At 42.3% G+C, this 15,659-nt stretch overlaps 1 protein-coding gene across 2 annotated transcripts in view; it reads left to right on the top strand.

The window, feature by feature from the left end:
* Positions 1–15,659, top strand: part of cdh4 (cadherin 4, type 1, R-cadherin (retinal)) — a 186,683-nt gene that overhangs the window by 98,245 nt on the left and 72,779 nt on the right. For both annotated transcript variants that reach the window (XM_028999309.1, XM_028999310.1), the window contains 2 exons: positions 9,039–9,268; positions 15,028–15,213. In XM_028999309.1, the coding sequence (XP_028855142.1) occupies positions 9,039–9,268; positions 15,028–15,213 (416 nt within the window). The remainder of the gene's footprint in view (positions 1–9,038; positions 9,269–15,027; positions 15,214–15,659) is intronic.

Genomic DNA, 15,659 nt, shown 5'->3' with positions numbered 1-15,659 from the left:
TTTAGTAGCACTCTGGTCACAAGGGTGTGTTAGTCATGACACTTCCTGTGTGTTTACAGCCCCCAGACAGATTCTGCCCAGTGCCAGGTCATGCAGCGTGAAGAACTGGGCTTGTTCGCAGTGGCGCACCTGCAGACCTCAGGATAGCATGTATGTTCGCAACATTTCACATCCCAGAGAGCCCAAAGGCCCGGCCCTGTACAGGAAAGGTGTCCTACAGTGCCGACTCAATCTGCCACTCTTGATGAAGTTTATAATGGTAATGATAGCCATTATAATGACGTGATAAATCAGCACCATGACCTTTTATTATTGGTAACACGGAAAGAATCTGAGAGTCCGTAATTATTCTGACATAAATTAGCAACGCAAGTGCCACAGCATGATCTGTAACAGATGCCATTGCTGCCACGAAAGAGGATGGAGATAATCTGCGCCCTCAGGCTTAAACTTAGGCTTAGGTTTTAGAGTCAATGAAACATTATGTTTTAATGCAATTCATTAGTGTTTCTGAACTACAAATGGAAGAAAAATGTTATTCTGTATTTTTGACTTATATTCTATTTTGATTTAATATTCTTGTGTGATTCCCACTGTTGTGTTTTATAAAAGACATTAGGTGAACTGAATTGTCTGGTCTAATGTGGACATTTTTAACAGGAGTTAAATTAAACTGTAATTAGATGTTCATTAAAGGAAACTGAATAGTTATATAAGCTTGAAAAAAAAACATTATGCAAATGATGCAGCTAGAGAGTGGGTGAGGTGAATCAATAGTGGAAATAAGGAAATTAAAAGCTGATTACAGTCTGTGAGAAAATATCAAGCTTCCCTGGGAGATGTGAGGAGTTTGTTTGGAGGCTGTGGTGCACATTAAGGGCAAGCGGACAAAGAATAAAACTGTCCAACATGGAGGCAGCCCACAGAGATAGAACTTGAAAAAAAGGATTGACTGATTATCATTAAGGAACTGAGCACTGATTCCAGCACTTATGCAGTTCAATGTTGCAGTAGGTTTACATTAGTGTTACTGTAATTAGCCTCAACCATACTATGCGGTGTCCTTTCTCTCTTTTAATATAATACATGAATGGCTCTTAACCTTGAGGCTCCCTAACCTCTGTGCTGCCCATTATAATAATAATTTCAATGCTGTCTGAAAATGTGAGAGTGACGTGGAGCAATTAACTGCAAACATTTGCAGAGAAAGTAAAAGTGAAAGGCAGGAATTCACCCTGGGTGGGGCTCCAGCCCACCGAAGGATGATGCGTTTTACTAATCATAAAGGCTCACAGTCACAGTCATTTTATAAGATGTAGCATTCTTGAATGAAAGCGGTGATAATGTGTGTCTGCACATCTGGTTTAGTCGCGTCTGTGGTGCCTAAAGATTGGGTTTGTGACGTCTGCTGTATTCAAATCCTTGTATTAACACTGAGATATGTTTAAATTTGAACATCAAACACTGTATATGAAACATCATAATAGTTTGTCTTCTGGGTGTGAGAAATAATAAGAAGAGCTGAGTGGGCAGCAGTGCTTTCTTTTCTGTATCGGTTTATTTCTCCAAATCATACAGACACAATTAAGCAAAGGAACCTTAACTTCATGTACAAGTTACATTTTAGACTATGCAATATAGCTTAATGGGTAGTTCAGAATAACCATCTCAAGTTAAAGCCATCTTTGATAAATGCTATCTGTTTGGATCCAATTAAGCACAACCAACCCCTACTCCCACCACACCACCCCCTCTCACACCCCCTTGCTTTGAACACTGCATGATTTATTGACAACTCTCATAACGCGCATGTCCGTGTGCAAGGGTTGGAGAGAATGGGACAAATGACAGGAACGTTGAACATGCTGGAAACATGGAGCGGGCTGTGAGCTCAGGGGTGAGGCACGCCAGGACAGAAGCTGACTGGTTTTTGACTGGTACAGATGCATGGCTCTGCATATCAGTAGGAGTACTGAACTGCTGCTGACCTATAATTGTAGAAATATTGTATTACACTATACTAGTAGAGTATAATAGTATAATAACACCTGCCTCAGTGGTTAATCCATTCTGAGCCACACTCCGGTCAAATTGCCTTGTTAATTTTTAGACTGTTGCTAATACCTTGAGCTTCATTTAGTAAAGTTGGAGTAAAATCATTTTGCCCAAGTTTACTGCATTTGTACGGCCATACTGCTTGTACTAATCTAGAGATCGCTATAGGAACTATAGACATTTTAGCACATGCTAAGCATGGGGCTAGTGTAAGGACATACATACATAATACAAGAAAAAAGGTGGTTCATTTGTGTTTTTTCAATGCCGTTTTAGTTCAGTTTAGTTTAGTTTAGTTTAAAATTATTTTGCCTGACACACACAACTACCTCATTCTGCACATCATGTTTCTTTCTTATTTTTATATATATATAGGGGGACGTCTTTGGACGTCTTTGACCTTACACCAGCAAGTGAGAGAGAGAGAGTATATTCTATCCTGGAACACCTTGTTACCGGACTAAAGGCAAAGCCATACCTTACATACAGTGCATAATGTACTGCTTATGAGGGGGTTTATAATACCATGAGATGAGTGTGTAGGTGTTAGAGATGCGTTGCTGTATCTTTGTGGAAGCACTGCAAAAGTTTTTATCTCTCTCGCACAGCAAACAAAGCACCACCTCTGCCGGGTAAAGGTACAGTATATTAATCACATTTGATGCCATGCGCTGTGATCCGTGAACCTGTCTTTTAATTGCATCCGCTCTTCCCTGCTCCCGCACGCTTTTCTTTTAATCTCCTGTCTTCCTTACACCCTCGGCTACCCGAGACCCTCCTCGGCTGAGATAATGCAGGGGCCGGCTTCTTCTATTAAGAAATGACAACAAGAACCCTTCTCAGTCAGGATCGCTTTCCAGCTGACAGAATGGAGAAGGAGTGAAGTGCTGCTTATTCCCTGAGCACATTTATTAGAAATTAGCTCTGGCTTTCAACATTCAACCTGGGAAAGCCGATATCCACGGGCTCTGAGCAGAGTCCAGATATTTCCATGTAGTGAATATGGGCCTCTCTCTCGGGAGGAAATCGGCCTGGCTTTGTCCAATAGTGTCCACCTACCTGCAGAGGCAGTGAATAATGGGGGCTAATGATGTGACAGCGCCCTATCATCCAGACAAGCCCTGCTTCAGTCAGACAATCCCCAGTCACCGATAACAAGTGCAGGCTGCTACGATGGAGCAGAGGTGCACACACACACACACACACACACACACACACACTAATATATTGTATTCTTACACTAATATGGTTTGCAGATCTTCCTCTCAATCACATTCATACACACATTGGAAACATGTTCATGTGACAGCACGACACGTGAAGATGAACACACCAACAAACACAGTCACAGGAGCACGGCGCTCCCTTCCCACATAGCTCCAGGTTTTCTCCTGTCATTGGCTAGGCTGTCAGCAGTAGACGTGTTGGTAGACATGTGTGGGCTTTAGCTGTGGCAGAGCAAAAGCAAGGAATCAGGAATCCATCTGCAACTGTAAGACGGACTCCATTTCAGAACGGTGACAATATACCTGCCGAGTGTTGAGAGGGCAGCGCGTAAACGGCCATCAGGGTTCCCAAGCTGACTGTGAAATGGAACTCAGGTGGTATACGAATGTTGGTCGGAAAACATGCGTAGATGATGCGGCGAATTTACGTGCACGATTGGGCATTACCTCCCAAATAAGCTTGGTTAGTCTGCAGTGTGGGTTAATCGGGCCTTTCCAACCCACTCAAGGGTACAATGCTGTTTTTACTGATTTATCCGAGATTCTTTCTTTCTTTTTTGTTTGCTCATTCTGCCGTGCATTGAAGCCCTCTCATTTTCAAACTGAGTGGGAGGTGCTGATCGGACTGAGAGGAGGAGAGGCGGGAGGTGTTGACTTGAACATGCACACTACTTCATCTGTAGTTAAACGAAAGATAAGTTAAAAATAACTGTACATAACAAACCTGTGTTAATAGGTGTCAATCTGATCCCAGGCTAAGCCTGAGGAAAATAGGCATCCAGTTGAACTCTTGTAGACTCAACATGTGATCATCATTGGTTGCCTAATTTGACATTTACTTTTCATTTTCTGTTAAGAGTGGTGGCAGGAAAAATTTCATTTTAGCTTTTTGAAAGAATGCATGCATATGTCACAGGCAGCGTACTGCATATTTAGTGTTTGGAACTCTTGTGCAGTGAAACTGTTGTGCAGCCTTGTGCCATCAGACGTGTGAAACTGTAGTCCACGCTAGTGCACACACCAACCAACGCCACTGGTGTCTGTGTAAGTGTGTGTGTCGGATATGGCTCAGTACCCATAAACCTTTGCACCAGCAGCAGGTGTATTGTCTGTGGTAAGGGGTAAAGATGGCCAGTGCCTACAGGCAAAAGCTCAAGCCAACCGCTTGCACGCCCACATATTCTTCAAAGCAACAAAAAAAAAAAAAAAAACATATATAAATTATAAATGAACATAGATTTTTTTTTTACTAGAAATATAATTTTGTTTGAATCGTTTTGTGTTTTTTTTTTCAGTTTCAGGTCAGATTGTCACTTTCAGATTTTTTCCTAGTTGCAAACTTTTGGCCCTGATATGGCATTGAGGGTGTTTCTTCCATTTTTCTCTTCTTTCTTTGTCTTCAGAAAGTGTTTCGGTTATGTCTTCTGTATGGGTTCTGTTCTGTTAAAGCCACATATTTCTTGTGATTTAGGGTAGCAGGAGAAATAAATGTTGTTACTGCAGATGGAATTTAATTTCATGTTCAAAGGGCCTCATGAAATGAAATGACATCTTCCATTCAGAATTTTTTTTTTAATTTTTTACAATTTTGTCCTGAGCCCCGAGCAGGATGACCTTCAGCTGTGTCTGCTGAGAAAACAAACACAGAGAGAGCCCACTGCTAATCCATTCTGAAGGTGAGCAGCCGGAGGGGATTTAAAATGCACCTAGCAGAGGCTCAGTACACACCTGGCCTCCCCGGTCCCTCTTGTTTTCCTCTCACCAGCATCAAGCTCGCTGTATTTCATCTCCGTGGACCCCAACTTAAAGTAATTCTCCATCATAATCTGCAGTAAAAGCTCTGCTCTAATATCTTGAGCTTGTTACCTCTGCAGTAGCCCCTGGTTGCTCCAGAAAATTTGCATGCCACAGTTAGAAGAGCAGGTTAGCCAGCAGCTAATTGTGCCAGGTTGTGTGAGGTAGGTCCTCCAAGGTGTGTGTGTGTGTGTGTGTGTGTGTGTGTGTGTGTGTGTGTGTGCATGTCGAAGTGAATTCTCCATGTGGCCATGGACGTCCTCCCATTCTCATTTGCTTGCCGCTGGCTTCATGCCCTCAGAAGGAATCAAAAGAAGTCTGTCGGAACAAAGCACTTTGGTGGGGTACAGCCTGTGCTTCCATGCCAACGCCACTCTCAAGGGACACGGAGGGGCACACGGGCCTCATCCCATTATAATCCTGCTGCCATTATTATGCCAACACTGGTACAGGTTCGGCTTCTTCCAATGGCAGGGGTGCCAAGGGCTGGCATCAGTGACGATAATTACCTTGGTCATTTAAAACAAATTTTGGTCATTTGCACAACAGGCCTTATTCATTTCTGACAGGCAGGTTAATTAGCACTAGGGATGTTTTATCAAGACCAGACCATGTTGATAAGCCACTATCTGTGTTGTTATGACACAGGTTCATTCTAAGAAAGTAGTGTCCCCTAATGTCCATTAACAATGAGCATATTATGCTGGGGTGCAGCAGTCATGTTTCCGGTCATCTATCCCATCATCATGGTGGATAGAGCAAAGAGTTGTAATGTGTGGGATGTTGGAATTGTACAGAAGTGTCCAACACTTTTGCTCATTTGAAGACACACTCGCACTTTTGAAAAAAAAACAGAAAGTGAAAAGGAGTTTTGTTTGACCCAAAATTGGCTGCTCCCTCTAAAAACGCTGTAAATGGGCCACCTTCAGTAAATGCCTATTTCACCCTGAACTCTAACTATGGTGAATTATGTTCTTAAGAGAGTTCATGCTAACATTAATGTCCACTACATGGGGACATTCTGAAATTGTGGCTCCTGCTTCATGCAGCTTACTAGCAGATGGGAAAATATGATTGTCATATAAAAAATTGTAAAAAAAAACAAAAAACAGTAATAAATACAAATATCAAATCTGAATGCACTTTATGATCGTTAAATCATAAAATGTCAGTAAAGGTATTACTCTTTACAAAAAAGTTTTTTTTTTTTCCAGAAAATGTATTTGTATTTTTCATTTTTAAAATGTATTTTCTCCTACTGGTAGAAGTACGTGGATGCTGTATCTCTGCATCCTCGGTCCACTCTTGCTGTTGCACTGTGGGGAGCGTTCCGTCACCTGTCAGAAGTCAGAGATTCAGTGGGTTTAGAGAGATTTCAGATAGGTAGTGGCACAACACCACAGCAAATATACCCACCTACTGTAGTTTTGTTCTTTTTTATCTCCCAAGACTTAGAGAGGTGCACTTAAGAGCTAAAAATGTAGATTTCTTACGTACTCCAAGGCTGATGCACTTATTATGAGAAGAATGCATTTGCCTTTTTGCCGTCACTCGTACAATTACTCCCAAACAAAACGACAGACTAATGCATGAAGCGTGAGGCAGTTCGTGAATGGATTCCCTGCCTTATTAGTCTGTTGTTTAGTGCATTTTGTGACAGGAAGTTGAGCTGTAAATTGGATAGATGGGTTGATAAAAAGCTTGTTAGGCATTTTTTTTTTTCACATTGTTTTTTATTCGTATTTTTTTCTTCTTTTTGGTAAAGCTGTACCACCTCTGCTCATAACAAGCAATTTGATACCAGGGTGATTTATGAAATCAATTTGTCTTTTTTATATCAGCTGGAGTGCAGATGAAAGATAAGATCAGTGAAGAGCCTCATTCTCCAGCTAGAGCAGAAAAACGAAGCCGAGGGGAGGGGTGAGGTGGTCTATTTCAGTGCCGCGGGTCCTCGAGCCTGGCCTGGTCAGAGTGTCACGTGGGCCCGTTACATGCAGCCTGGTCGCGCCTGTTCCTCGTTCCTCTCAGGGAGTACTAAGCAGATTCAGGGCCTCTGCAATCCTCCCCAAGGTCTCTGTGGTAATACCATCTGCTCCTGTTAGCCCTCAGTGTGCCGGGGCCTTCATGTCCCAAAGCACAGGAGAGAACCAATAACTCGCTGAACTTCTCCAGTGCTTGCTGACCTGGAAAGAATTTGTCAATAGTTGTGTGTTTGTGAGTTCAGCAGGCTTATGTGAAAAAAGTGTGACGTGCCGGCTAGACTGGGATTTCAGGTAAGAATTTGAGAAGTTAATGGCAACATTACTGTTGAATGGCAACACCGCTGCTGAATGCGCGGTGGTATAGTCTGCTTAAATCCTCTGTGCCCCTGCTCTATCAACACAAACATGCGTGTGGCACATCAAGCGATGGTTTTATTTTTGAAAGTTGGAGTCTATGTGTTTTTCGTATATATCTGGGCTGATGGGATGGGTGGCCTTTGAATGTTAAAATTTCTGCTGGATGTTCCACCGCTCTCTCTCTCTTTCTCTCTCTCAACTCTGTCAAACATCGGATGTCATCCTGCGGGGTGCATGATCTTGTCCAAACCCCTTCTCTTCCTGTCAGGCAGATAGACCATGGACACCCACAATGCCTTCATCCTTGTCAAATGTGCCACCGGAGAGGGAATTGAAGAACTTGTGACTGGGAGATTTTTTTTTACAGTGCTTTGTATGTTTCTCCCACTCATTCTGAAGTGTTAGGATGTCATTCAGAATTGCTCTGGGAAGCATGGGAAGAAAGGCTGAACTGGAATGAACACAGCTCCATAGAACATAATGAGTCCTAATTTTGAAGTATGTTTTAAGGCTTTTGCTATGTGGCAAAAACCATCAGCTAACTAGTCATATTCTGTGTAAATGAGCATGTACAGTAGGTGGTCCTGGTAAATGAGCTTAGGCATGTGGGAGGGACATTTAAATGTTGCTGGCAGAAGGCAATATTTGTTATTTTGCTGTCCGAAAGATATTATAATGTTTCAGAGTAGAGGTGGGTATTATGTCATATCATTCATGATAATACCTGTAAATTTTTTGGACCCAGGAAAAACAATATAATCATGATATGCATAAAGACATTACACCATTACACAGTGAATTACACTCATTTGCAGTGCAAAGTTACTAAAGTTGTGATGCTGAAGGTAAACATGGCTGGAAGCGGTACTGCTGAAGATATAATTCCCAAAAAAGCAGCTATTTCAATGGTGTGGAATTATTTTGGATACAAACAAGCAGATACAAAACAGACCATGGTAGTATACAAGTAGTGCAAATGAAAGGGGGAAAAATAGCAAAAATGGAAGTGATTGGATGTTTAGGATGCCATGACGTGACTAATGAAAGTGAAAGTGAAGTAATTGTCATTGTGATACACAGCACAGCACACGGTGACACAATGCAATGTGTCCTCTGCTTTTAACCATCACCCTTGGTGAGCAGTGGGCAGCAATGACAGGCGCCCGGGGAGCAGTGTGTGGGGACGGTGCCTTTGCTTAGTGGCACCTCAGTGGCACCTTGGCGGATCAGGATTCAAACCTCTCTTAAAGAGGTCGTTTTTTTTTTTTTTTTGCTGAGAAATTGCAACTGTGGTTTTACATTTCAGTGAGAGCAATGGTGGCCAACCAGTTTACAAATATGAGCCACTTCTCCACAAATGTGTGTTTAAAATACAATGTTTAGCTGTGGTTACATTTGTGTCATTTTATGCAATAAAGGGTTGAATTTAACATTTATCCTGTGACTTAGAGGAAATTTCAAGATATTGAGATATATATGTTGTATCACATTATAGATTGCAATATATTATCGCCCAGCTCTATTGCCTAGTTTCCTTCTTGATTGAATAACTGAAGTGTACTGAAGGCATTATTTATTCCGTCTTCAACATGTTTGTCTCTGTGATTGTTTTGTCTTTTTGCAGTGAAGTTTGATGCGTGCCAGGTCACTGGGGCGGTGGGATTCGAGAGCAGCGACCCAAACTTCAGCGTCCGGCCAGATGGCTCCATCTACACTGAGCAGGAAGTGGCAAATCTGTCTGAACCAGTCCAGTTCATGGTGACTGCAAAAGGTCACAATCTGGACTTGCACATCTGGGAGACCACGGTGAAGCTGGCTTTGGCAGGACACCCCTCTTCCACATCAATCAACCCGGTAAGAGCACTTTTCCTGTACATTTGTTAATATTTCAGAATTTTCCATTGGGTAATTTGTCTTGATGTAGCCATGGGGCAATAGTAAATGGAAAAATATTTTAAAATTACACCCTCATCCCTTTCTGCTATTGTTCTCATTCTATTTTCCATGTTTTATCCTCGGGGGAACATTTAAATGGGATTTACTAGTACAGGCGGTTAAATGGAATGTTGAGAAATGTGATTTTCTCATATCAGAAGAAAGCCCAGGATTTATATGGAAACACTGCCAAGTTTTTTTTCTGCACCTCACATCACGTTAATGGAGAGCCTGGAATCATTGACACTGATTGAGCTAATGCTCTGCCCTGGTGGAAGCAGTGTGAAAGCAGGTGATGTGGTAGCAGGATGTAATTATTTCCCCTCACAGTGAGTGTCAGCGCCAGATGTAATAGCAGAACAAGAAGTAATTGTGCTTTTCCAGGCATCCGAATTTGAAAACCAGTTAAGTTAGTAAATTGATTAAGGTTGTTTTACCCCCAGATGTCCTTCATATTCTCACTGAGGGCTTCTGACAAGGTTTGTATAAACAGATCACAATTCCTCAAACCAGTTTAGTTACTTTTTTTGTGTTTTTGGCACCAAACTATGAAACATTCAGAGCAAATAAATCAACTGAAAAGTTGGCTCCTGACTGGAACCAAAAAATAGTGATATAAACTATGACAGCATCAATGAGAGTGTCATCCTACTGGTTTCAAGTTCACTGTCTGATGATGCATCCATGATTGCACAGGCTCTGCTGAAAACCGGTATAAATCTGGGCTGGTTGGTCATTGGCAGGGAGGTTCAAAGAATTCTGAATGGAGCCAATTCAAGAACACATTCCCAGTTGGTGGAAAGCAGCTATTAGACCTGCCAGCAATGTTCTCTTTCATGTCCCATGGTGTCGTCTGAAATCGAAAGGTGACTGAGCATTTGCAGTTGGCAATCGACATTAATCATCTGTCTCAATTCTTATATTTTGACTTGAGACACAATGTTCTTAGGCCTTTTTTCCCCATAGACATGTTTTACAGCATATATGCTTATTTTCTGCTAATTCTGTGCAGTAATATAAAATTATTTTATCTCATGATTCCATGATTGTGGTTTAAATCTAGTGTAGGAATAACACTAACTCATTTACTAAGAAGATCCTGGCCAGCAGACAGCCCTCTTTTATCTCCTGGATCAGGTCCTGTAAGGTCAGGCGAATGTTAGTGTTTGGATGGGCATTGAGTAAGTATGTTGGGTGGAAGGGCTGCCAACACAAATTCTGGTGTCCTCCCCATAGGCAGCATGGCTATCCCAAAGTCACCCAGACAATGACAAACTGCGTTGCAAGCCTGCCGAAACTCAGGGGGCCCGAGGACAGACCTGGAAGAGTCCCGCTCCTCTTTGCTCCCATGTCCCTGTCCACCTGCAATGTCCTCTTCCTCAACACAACCCTCTGGAAAAGTTTCTTTGTTCTTCAGAAGGACATCAGCGCCACCACTTACTCATCTTAAGTGAACATGTGGATTAATCTTGCTGCCATTAGCAGATTCTGACTAAAGGCCTTCATCCCTAGTTCAGTCCACAGCATATTTTAAATGCCATCAAGTTCAAGGGAACATAAAGACCTACCGTTCTTAATCAGAGGGGCATAATTATTCAGCAACTGCTTTCTTCTGGCCAATAATAAACCTTTGTAATGAGTGAGCTTTCAACAAAGTGAGCAACCAAACAAAGAGATGACTGATACTTGAAAACACCTGGGAGGAGCTGTCTGAGGAACGCAGGCAGGGCCTGTTCTGTGTCAGATCTCAGCGCTGCTGTGCTATTTGAGCTTCTCTCACGTCTGAAAGTCAATACTGTGGAGGGAAAAGGCTGAGGCTAATACGATTAGGTAACACAACAGCACAGCACAACATAATTAACAGCCCATCACAACAATGACATTTAAGACAACAAAGACATTTAAGAAAAATCAGCAGACGTCTCCTGCATGGGTGATTAAACGAAAAATGGTTTGATTATGTCCCTATTTAGTGTCTACTGCTATAGTGTAGGCTAATTTGAATATGGTGTGCTTATTGAAAACTAATGATTGTGCAATCTGTTTTTATTTCAAACTTATTGGTCAGGTTACTTGATTGATTCATGTCATCAGTGCATACGTGGTTCTTTATATGTTCCAGCCTTTTCATGCCAGCCTATTGCATCTACAATGTCTTAGTGCAACGAGTCGAATCAGAGTTCAGTTTAATCGCAGTTCAATGCCATGCTGGGGCTGGCTGCTAATTCGTCTCAGGTCGATTGCGATTGCGGCAAAGCTTGGACCGGCGCCTTCAGGTGTAAACTGTAAGGAGAAAAAGCGAGCCAGTCTGCTTCAATTCTCATCCTTCACCCGACCTGGTCTCTGACTAGCACATGTGGGACTCGGCATTCTGATCCATGCAGTGTCCTGACAGGCTGCGTTGTTGGCTGTCCAGTTTTCTGTCCAGCTATGAATTAGAATGTGACTGCCTTAGCCAGTTGGGTTTTTTTGGGGGGTTTTTTTCGTGCAGTTAAATGAGGCACATTCTTGAACTGGAGCTTTACGATCCGTCAAGCTTCACAACACTTACTGAGCAGCAAAAAGCATTTCATTTTATTGTTTTGGTTTTTATTATTAGATTTTTCCCATAAACAGCATGCCAATTTTCTACAGTTTTATAGTGCAGAAACAATCCTTAATGGAACCATTACATTTACATGTAAAGTGTAATCATATGTGACATTCACACAAGCCTGACAAAAAGCAGGGGAAATAAGAATGTTGTTCTGTGAAATGAAAACTTTGCCCTTTAGAATAATATTGGTCCAAAGAGTTCGGAAGTGCTGCCAGAATTTACAAGTGTGGAGGAATAAAGCCAGACCAGTACCTATGACATTCTGTTGGTGGCGTACAGGTGGGCTAGATTCTGCCAACTAGTCATGGATGGTATGCTCTGCCAGCTGGACCAGCATTTTGGCCTCAGGTAATGAGAGCTCCGCCTCTCTATCTGTCATCTCATACACTCTCCTTGTTCTTTTTTTTTTTTTTACTAAATGCACACTAAATAGCAGTGTAAGAGAGTCAATTGCTGGCAAAATCATGTCACACACTTATGCTTTCTGGCTGCAGTTTAGTCATTGGGGGGAAGCTAATCACCAGACTCCGAGTGGATGTTTTCCCTGAAAGTGAAGCAATCAAGTGTTCAGGAAAGTAGTAATGACTGAATATTGAATAAATTGTAATTAATGCATTCAGTAGTGTATTCTTTAATAGTACATTCAAAATAAATGTATTCAGAATACATTTGGAGCACATTTCTAAAATGCATGTGTAAGACAGCTGTGATGCATAATTTTTTTGCTTATTTTTCCCAGAACTAATTCTCTCATTTAAAGATAATCTTATTAAGATTATATATGTGGCCCCAGGTCATCACCCTTACCTTACCATGTGCATCGAAAAACAGCATTGGCAACATAAAGCACTGCTCGCAGGAATGTTTAAAGAGTCCCGCAGCATGCTGATTGGGACACATCGACCCTATTATCAGTGCTCCTGATGTCACAGACTGCAGGCAGGCAGAGGCCATGATAACGATTGAGAGTACAAATGGCCCATGTAAATGAACAGATAGCTGTGGCTGGAGATAAGGGCTTTATCAGCGCTGGAACACATTGAGTATACACAGGGCTGCGGCTTTGGTGCGCTGGCAGTCTACTCAACCTCATCACGCAGAAAGGTCATCAAGGTGAGCTTTGGGGGGAGGGTCACATGGTTTACTTCACCTGTCTGTCTCTGTGTCAGCTATTGTATATTTTTCCATGTAATATCATGTTCGCGTTCTCTCTTTTTCTTTGTGTCTTGTAGCCCTCCTCTCATCTCTGTGTTTATCTCCTGCCTCCCTGCTCTCTCCACATTAATTCCAGACCACTCCTCAGAAATTGCTGGCAGGATGTGCTGCAGGTCCCTGTGAGCGCTGCAGTGAATGTTTTGGATGAGTGCATGAGGTGGAAGTGATGTGGCATGTTATCTTGGCAGCAGGCGTCTTCTTCCCTCGCTCCATGCCCATCCCCACCCTCCTGTCCCCTCAGTCGGCCCCTGCCGGCGGCCTCACCCCTGCCCTGAGACTGCTATCCGTGGTCAGGCTCCGTAAGCTGTGAAGAAATAAAGCACTGAGGGGGTTATGTGCGCGGGCGGATATGCTATGTACTGTGTTTGCTCAGGTTTAGCTTGCATCTGTCAGCGCTCTCCTACTGACAAGTTGTGTTTGTGCTCCATCGGTAGGATACCCAGACTGCTACCGGTGTGAGCTGAAAGCAGAATGAGGCAGAACAAAAAGCTTTCGGCCACATTCGCAGAAACAACAGTGCATTGGGGTTATGTAGGAACAGCAGGAGTATAGAAAAGCTTGCTGATTGCAGCAAACTGACCACTTGGATAAAAAATGTTAATCTGAGTCCTCGATCTTGCCGGTCGACACGCCTTTTAAAAACTTTCACCTCTCCCAACCTCCGTACCAATCGTCAGGGTCAACAGCAGCCGTCAGGCATTGTTTAGCTGTCAGCACCATCAAATTGTGGTTTTATTTATCATTTTTCATTTGGCACCAGGCCCTTCATGTGGGAAAATATCACAGTGTGCATCACCAAAGGCAGGTGAGTTATATTACTGTGTCACAAGGCCAAACAGTAAACCACAAGCTTCAATTCCCTACTGTGGAGATCCACGCTTGTATAGCAGCGTCGGACGCCAGTGACCAGACTACAGGTTCACCAAGGACAAAGAGAGTCATTGAACACAGTCTGAGGACAACACTTTATTCTCATGCTGCAACTATTTACAGCATTTTATCTATTAAAGGTCCCATACGAATTCCCCTAGCCTGTCTATGGTCCTGCAGTTGCTAGAAATTGTGATAGGTAGGAAGAGTGTCATTCTGCTTCACCCCTCTGAGAGCGTCCAGAGATCTGGAATTTATCCCCTTGTGTAGTCATAGTTGGAAAGGTTACCTCCGTATCTCATGCTTTGTCTGCCCAGAGAATTTCCTACCCTAAATCACCCTACCCTTCCCTAAAAAAGTAGCTCCACTGATTGTCATTCCTTGCTAATTTTATTTTAATCTGTGATTGCGGAAGTGACGTCATCTGTGCAACCGAATGGGAAACAGAAATCAAGTTATACTAACACAATTAAACAAGAGGAAATATTGTCCCATCTCATTTTTGTCAAAGAAAACGATGAGACATTTTAGTATAGTTTTTATTTTGTAAACCATATTTCACTTTATCTCACTTTTTTTGTCAACAATAATACAGGATATATTTGGTCATAGTTGTAGTCACATGACCAGCATTTAAGTCTCATCTTGTTAGTTAACAAAGATATTACATTAGAAATTTCATATAACGTGCCTCCTTATTGGATGTATAAAGTCATTTAAATATGCTGTAGTTTACTGTATACTCTAAAGGAGGCCAATGTATTTTCATTTTACTACCATTTGTAGTAAACTTTCTTCAAAGTATTGTCAAAACTTTGGAAAAAATGACTTATACTTTTCTAATGTTGCATTGTTCTCTGCTATTTCCAAGGACCTCCTACCATATGGCGTCCGATGGGATCTTCTTTTTCTCAGTCACAGTTCTCAGTGTTTTTGTATCCAAAGCAAGCTGACAAAATTCTATTTGGTTAGTTTGAATCTTCTGTTGTTTCTCCAGATGGCCAGAGAGGGGAGCATTAACCTGCGAGGTCACCACCTTCAGCCCAGAGTCATCTCCTTTCCAAGACGGCACCAGTCAGGCTCCTCTCCAATTTCACTGAGGCGGCAGAAGCGAGACTGGGTCATCCCGCCAATCAATGTGCCAGAGAACTCCAGAGGGCCGTTCCCACAGATGCTGGTCAGGGTGAGTGAAAGCTGAGCCAGGGGGTCGACAGCCTGCGCACAGGAGAGGACATGCAGATTTCACAGAGTCAAAGCCTTTAATAACAATTTCAGTTCATGCAAATGAGCATTGCCTGCACGAAGCACAAAAACGTCACCAAAGTTTTCTACATTAAAATTGCCAGGGACTGGACAGACATGGACAAAATGTTTTTTTAATAATAACATTGAACACAAGAGAAAATGCAGCAATTGAAACTAAAGAATAGGTCAAATAAAACAAAAAAAGAGTTATGAAAGGACTGCATAAGAACCACATAAAACACTGCAGAAGACTCACCTCTCACTGGGTTAAAAGCCAGGGTGTAAAAGTGAGCCTTTAAATGAGATTTAAATGCAGCAATTGATGGGGGCTGCCTGACACTTGATTCGTAGGTCATTCCATCATTCCATAAGCGTGGAGTGGCC

This window comes from Denticeps clupeoides, chromosome 12, assembly GCF_900700375.1.
Source record: "Denticeps clupeoides chromosome 12, fDenClu1.1, whole genome shotgun sequence".
Taxonomy (NCBI): Eukaryota; Metazoa; Chordata; class Actinopteri; order Clupeiformes; family Denticipitidae; genus Denticeps; species Denticeps clupeoides.
This window is presented reverse-complemented; position numbering and strand designations above follow the sequence as displayed.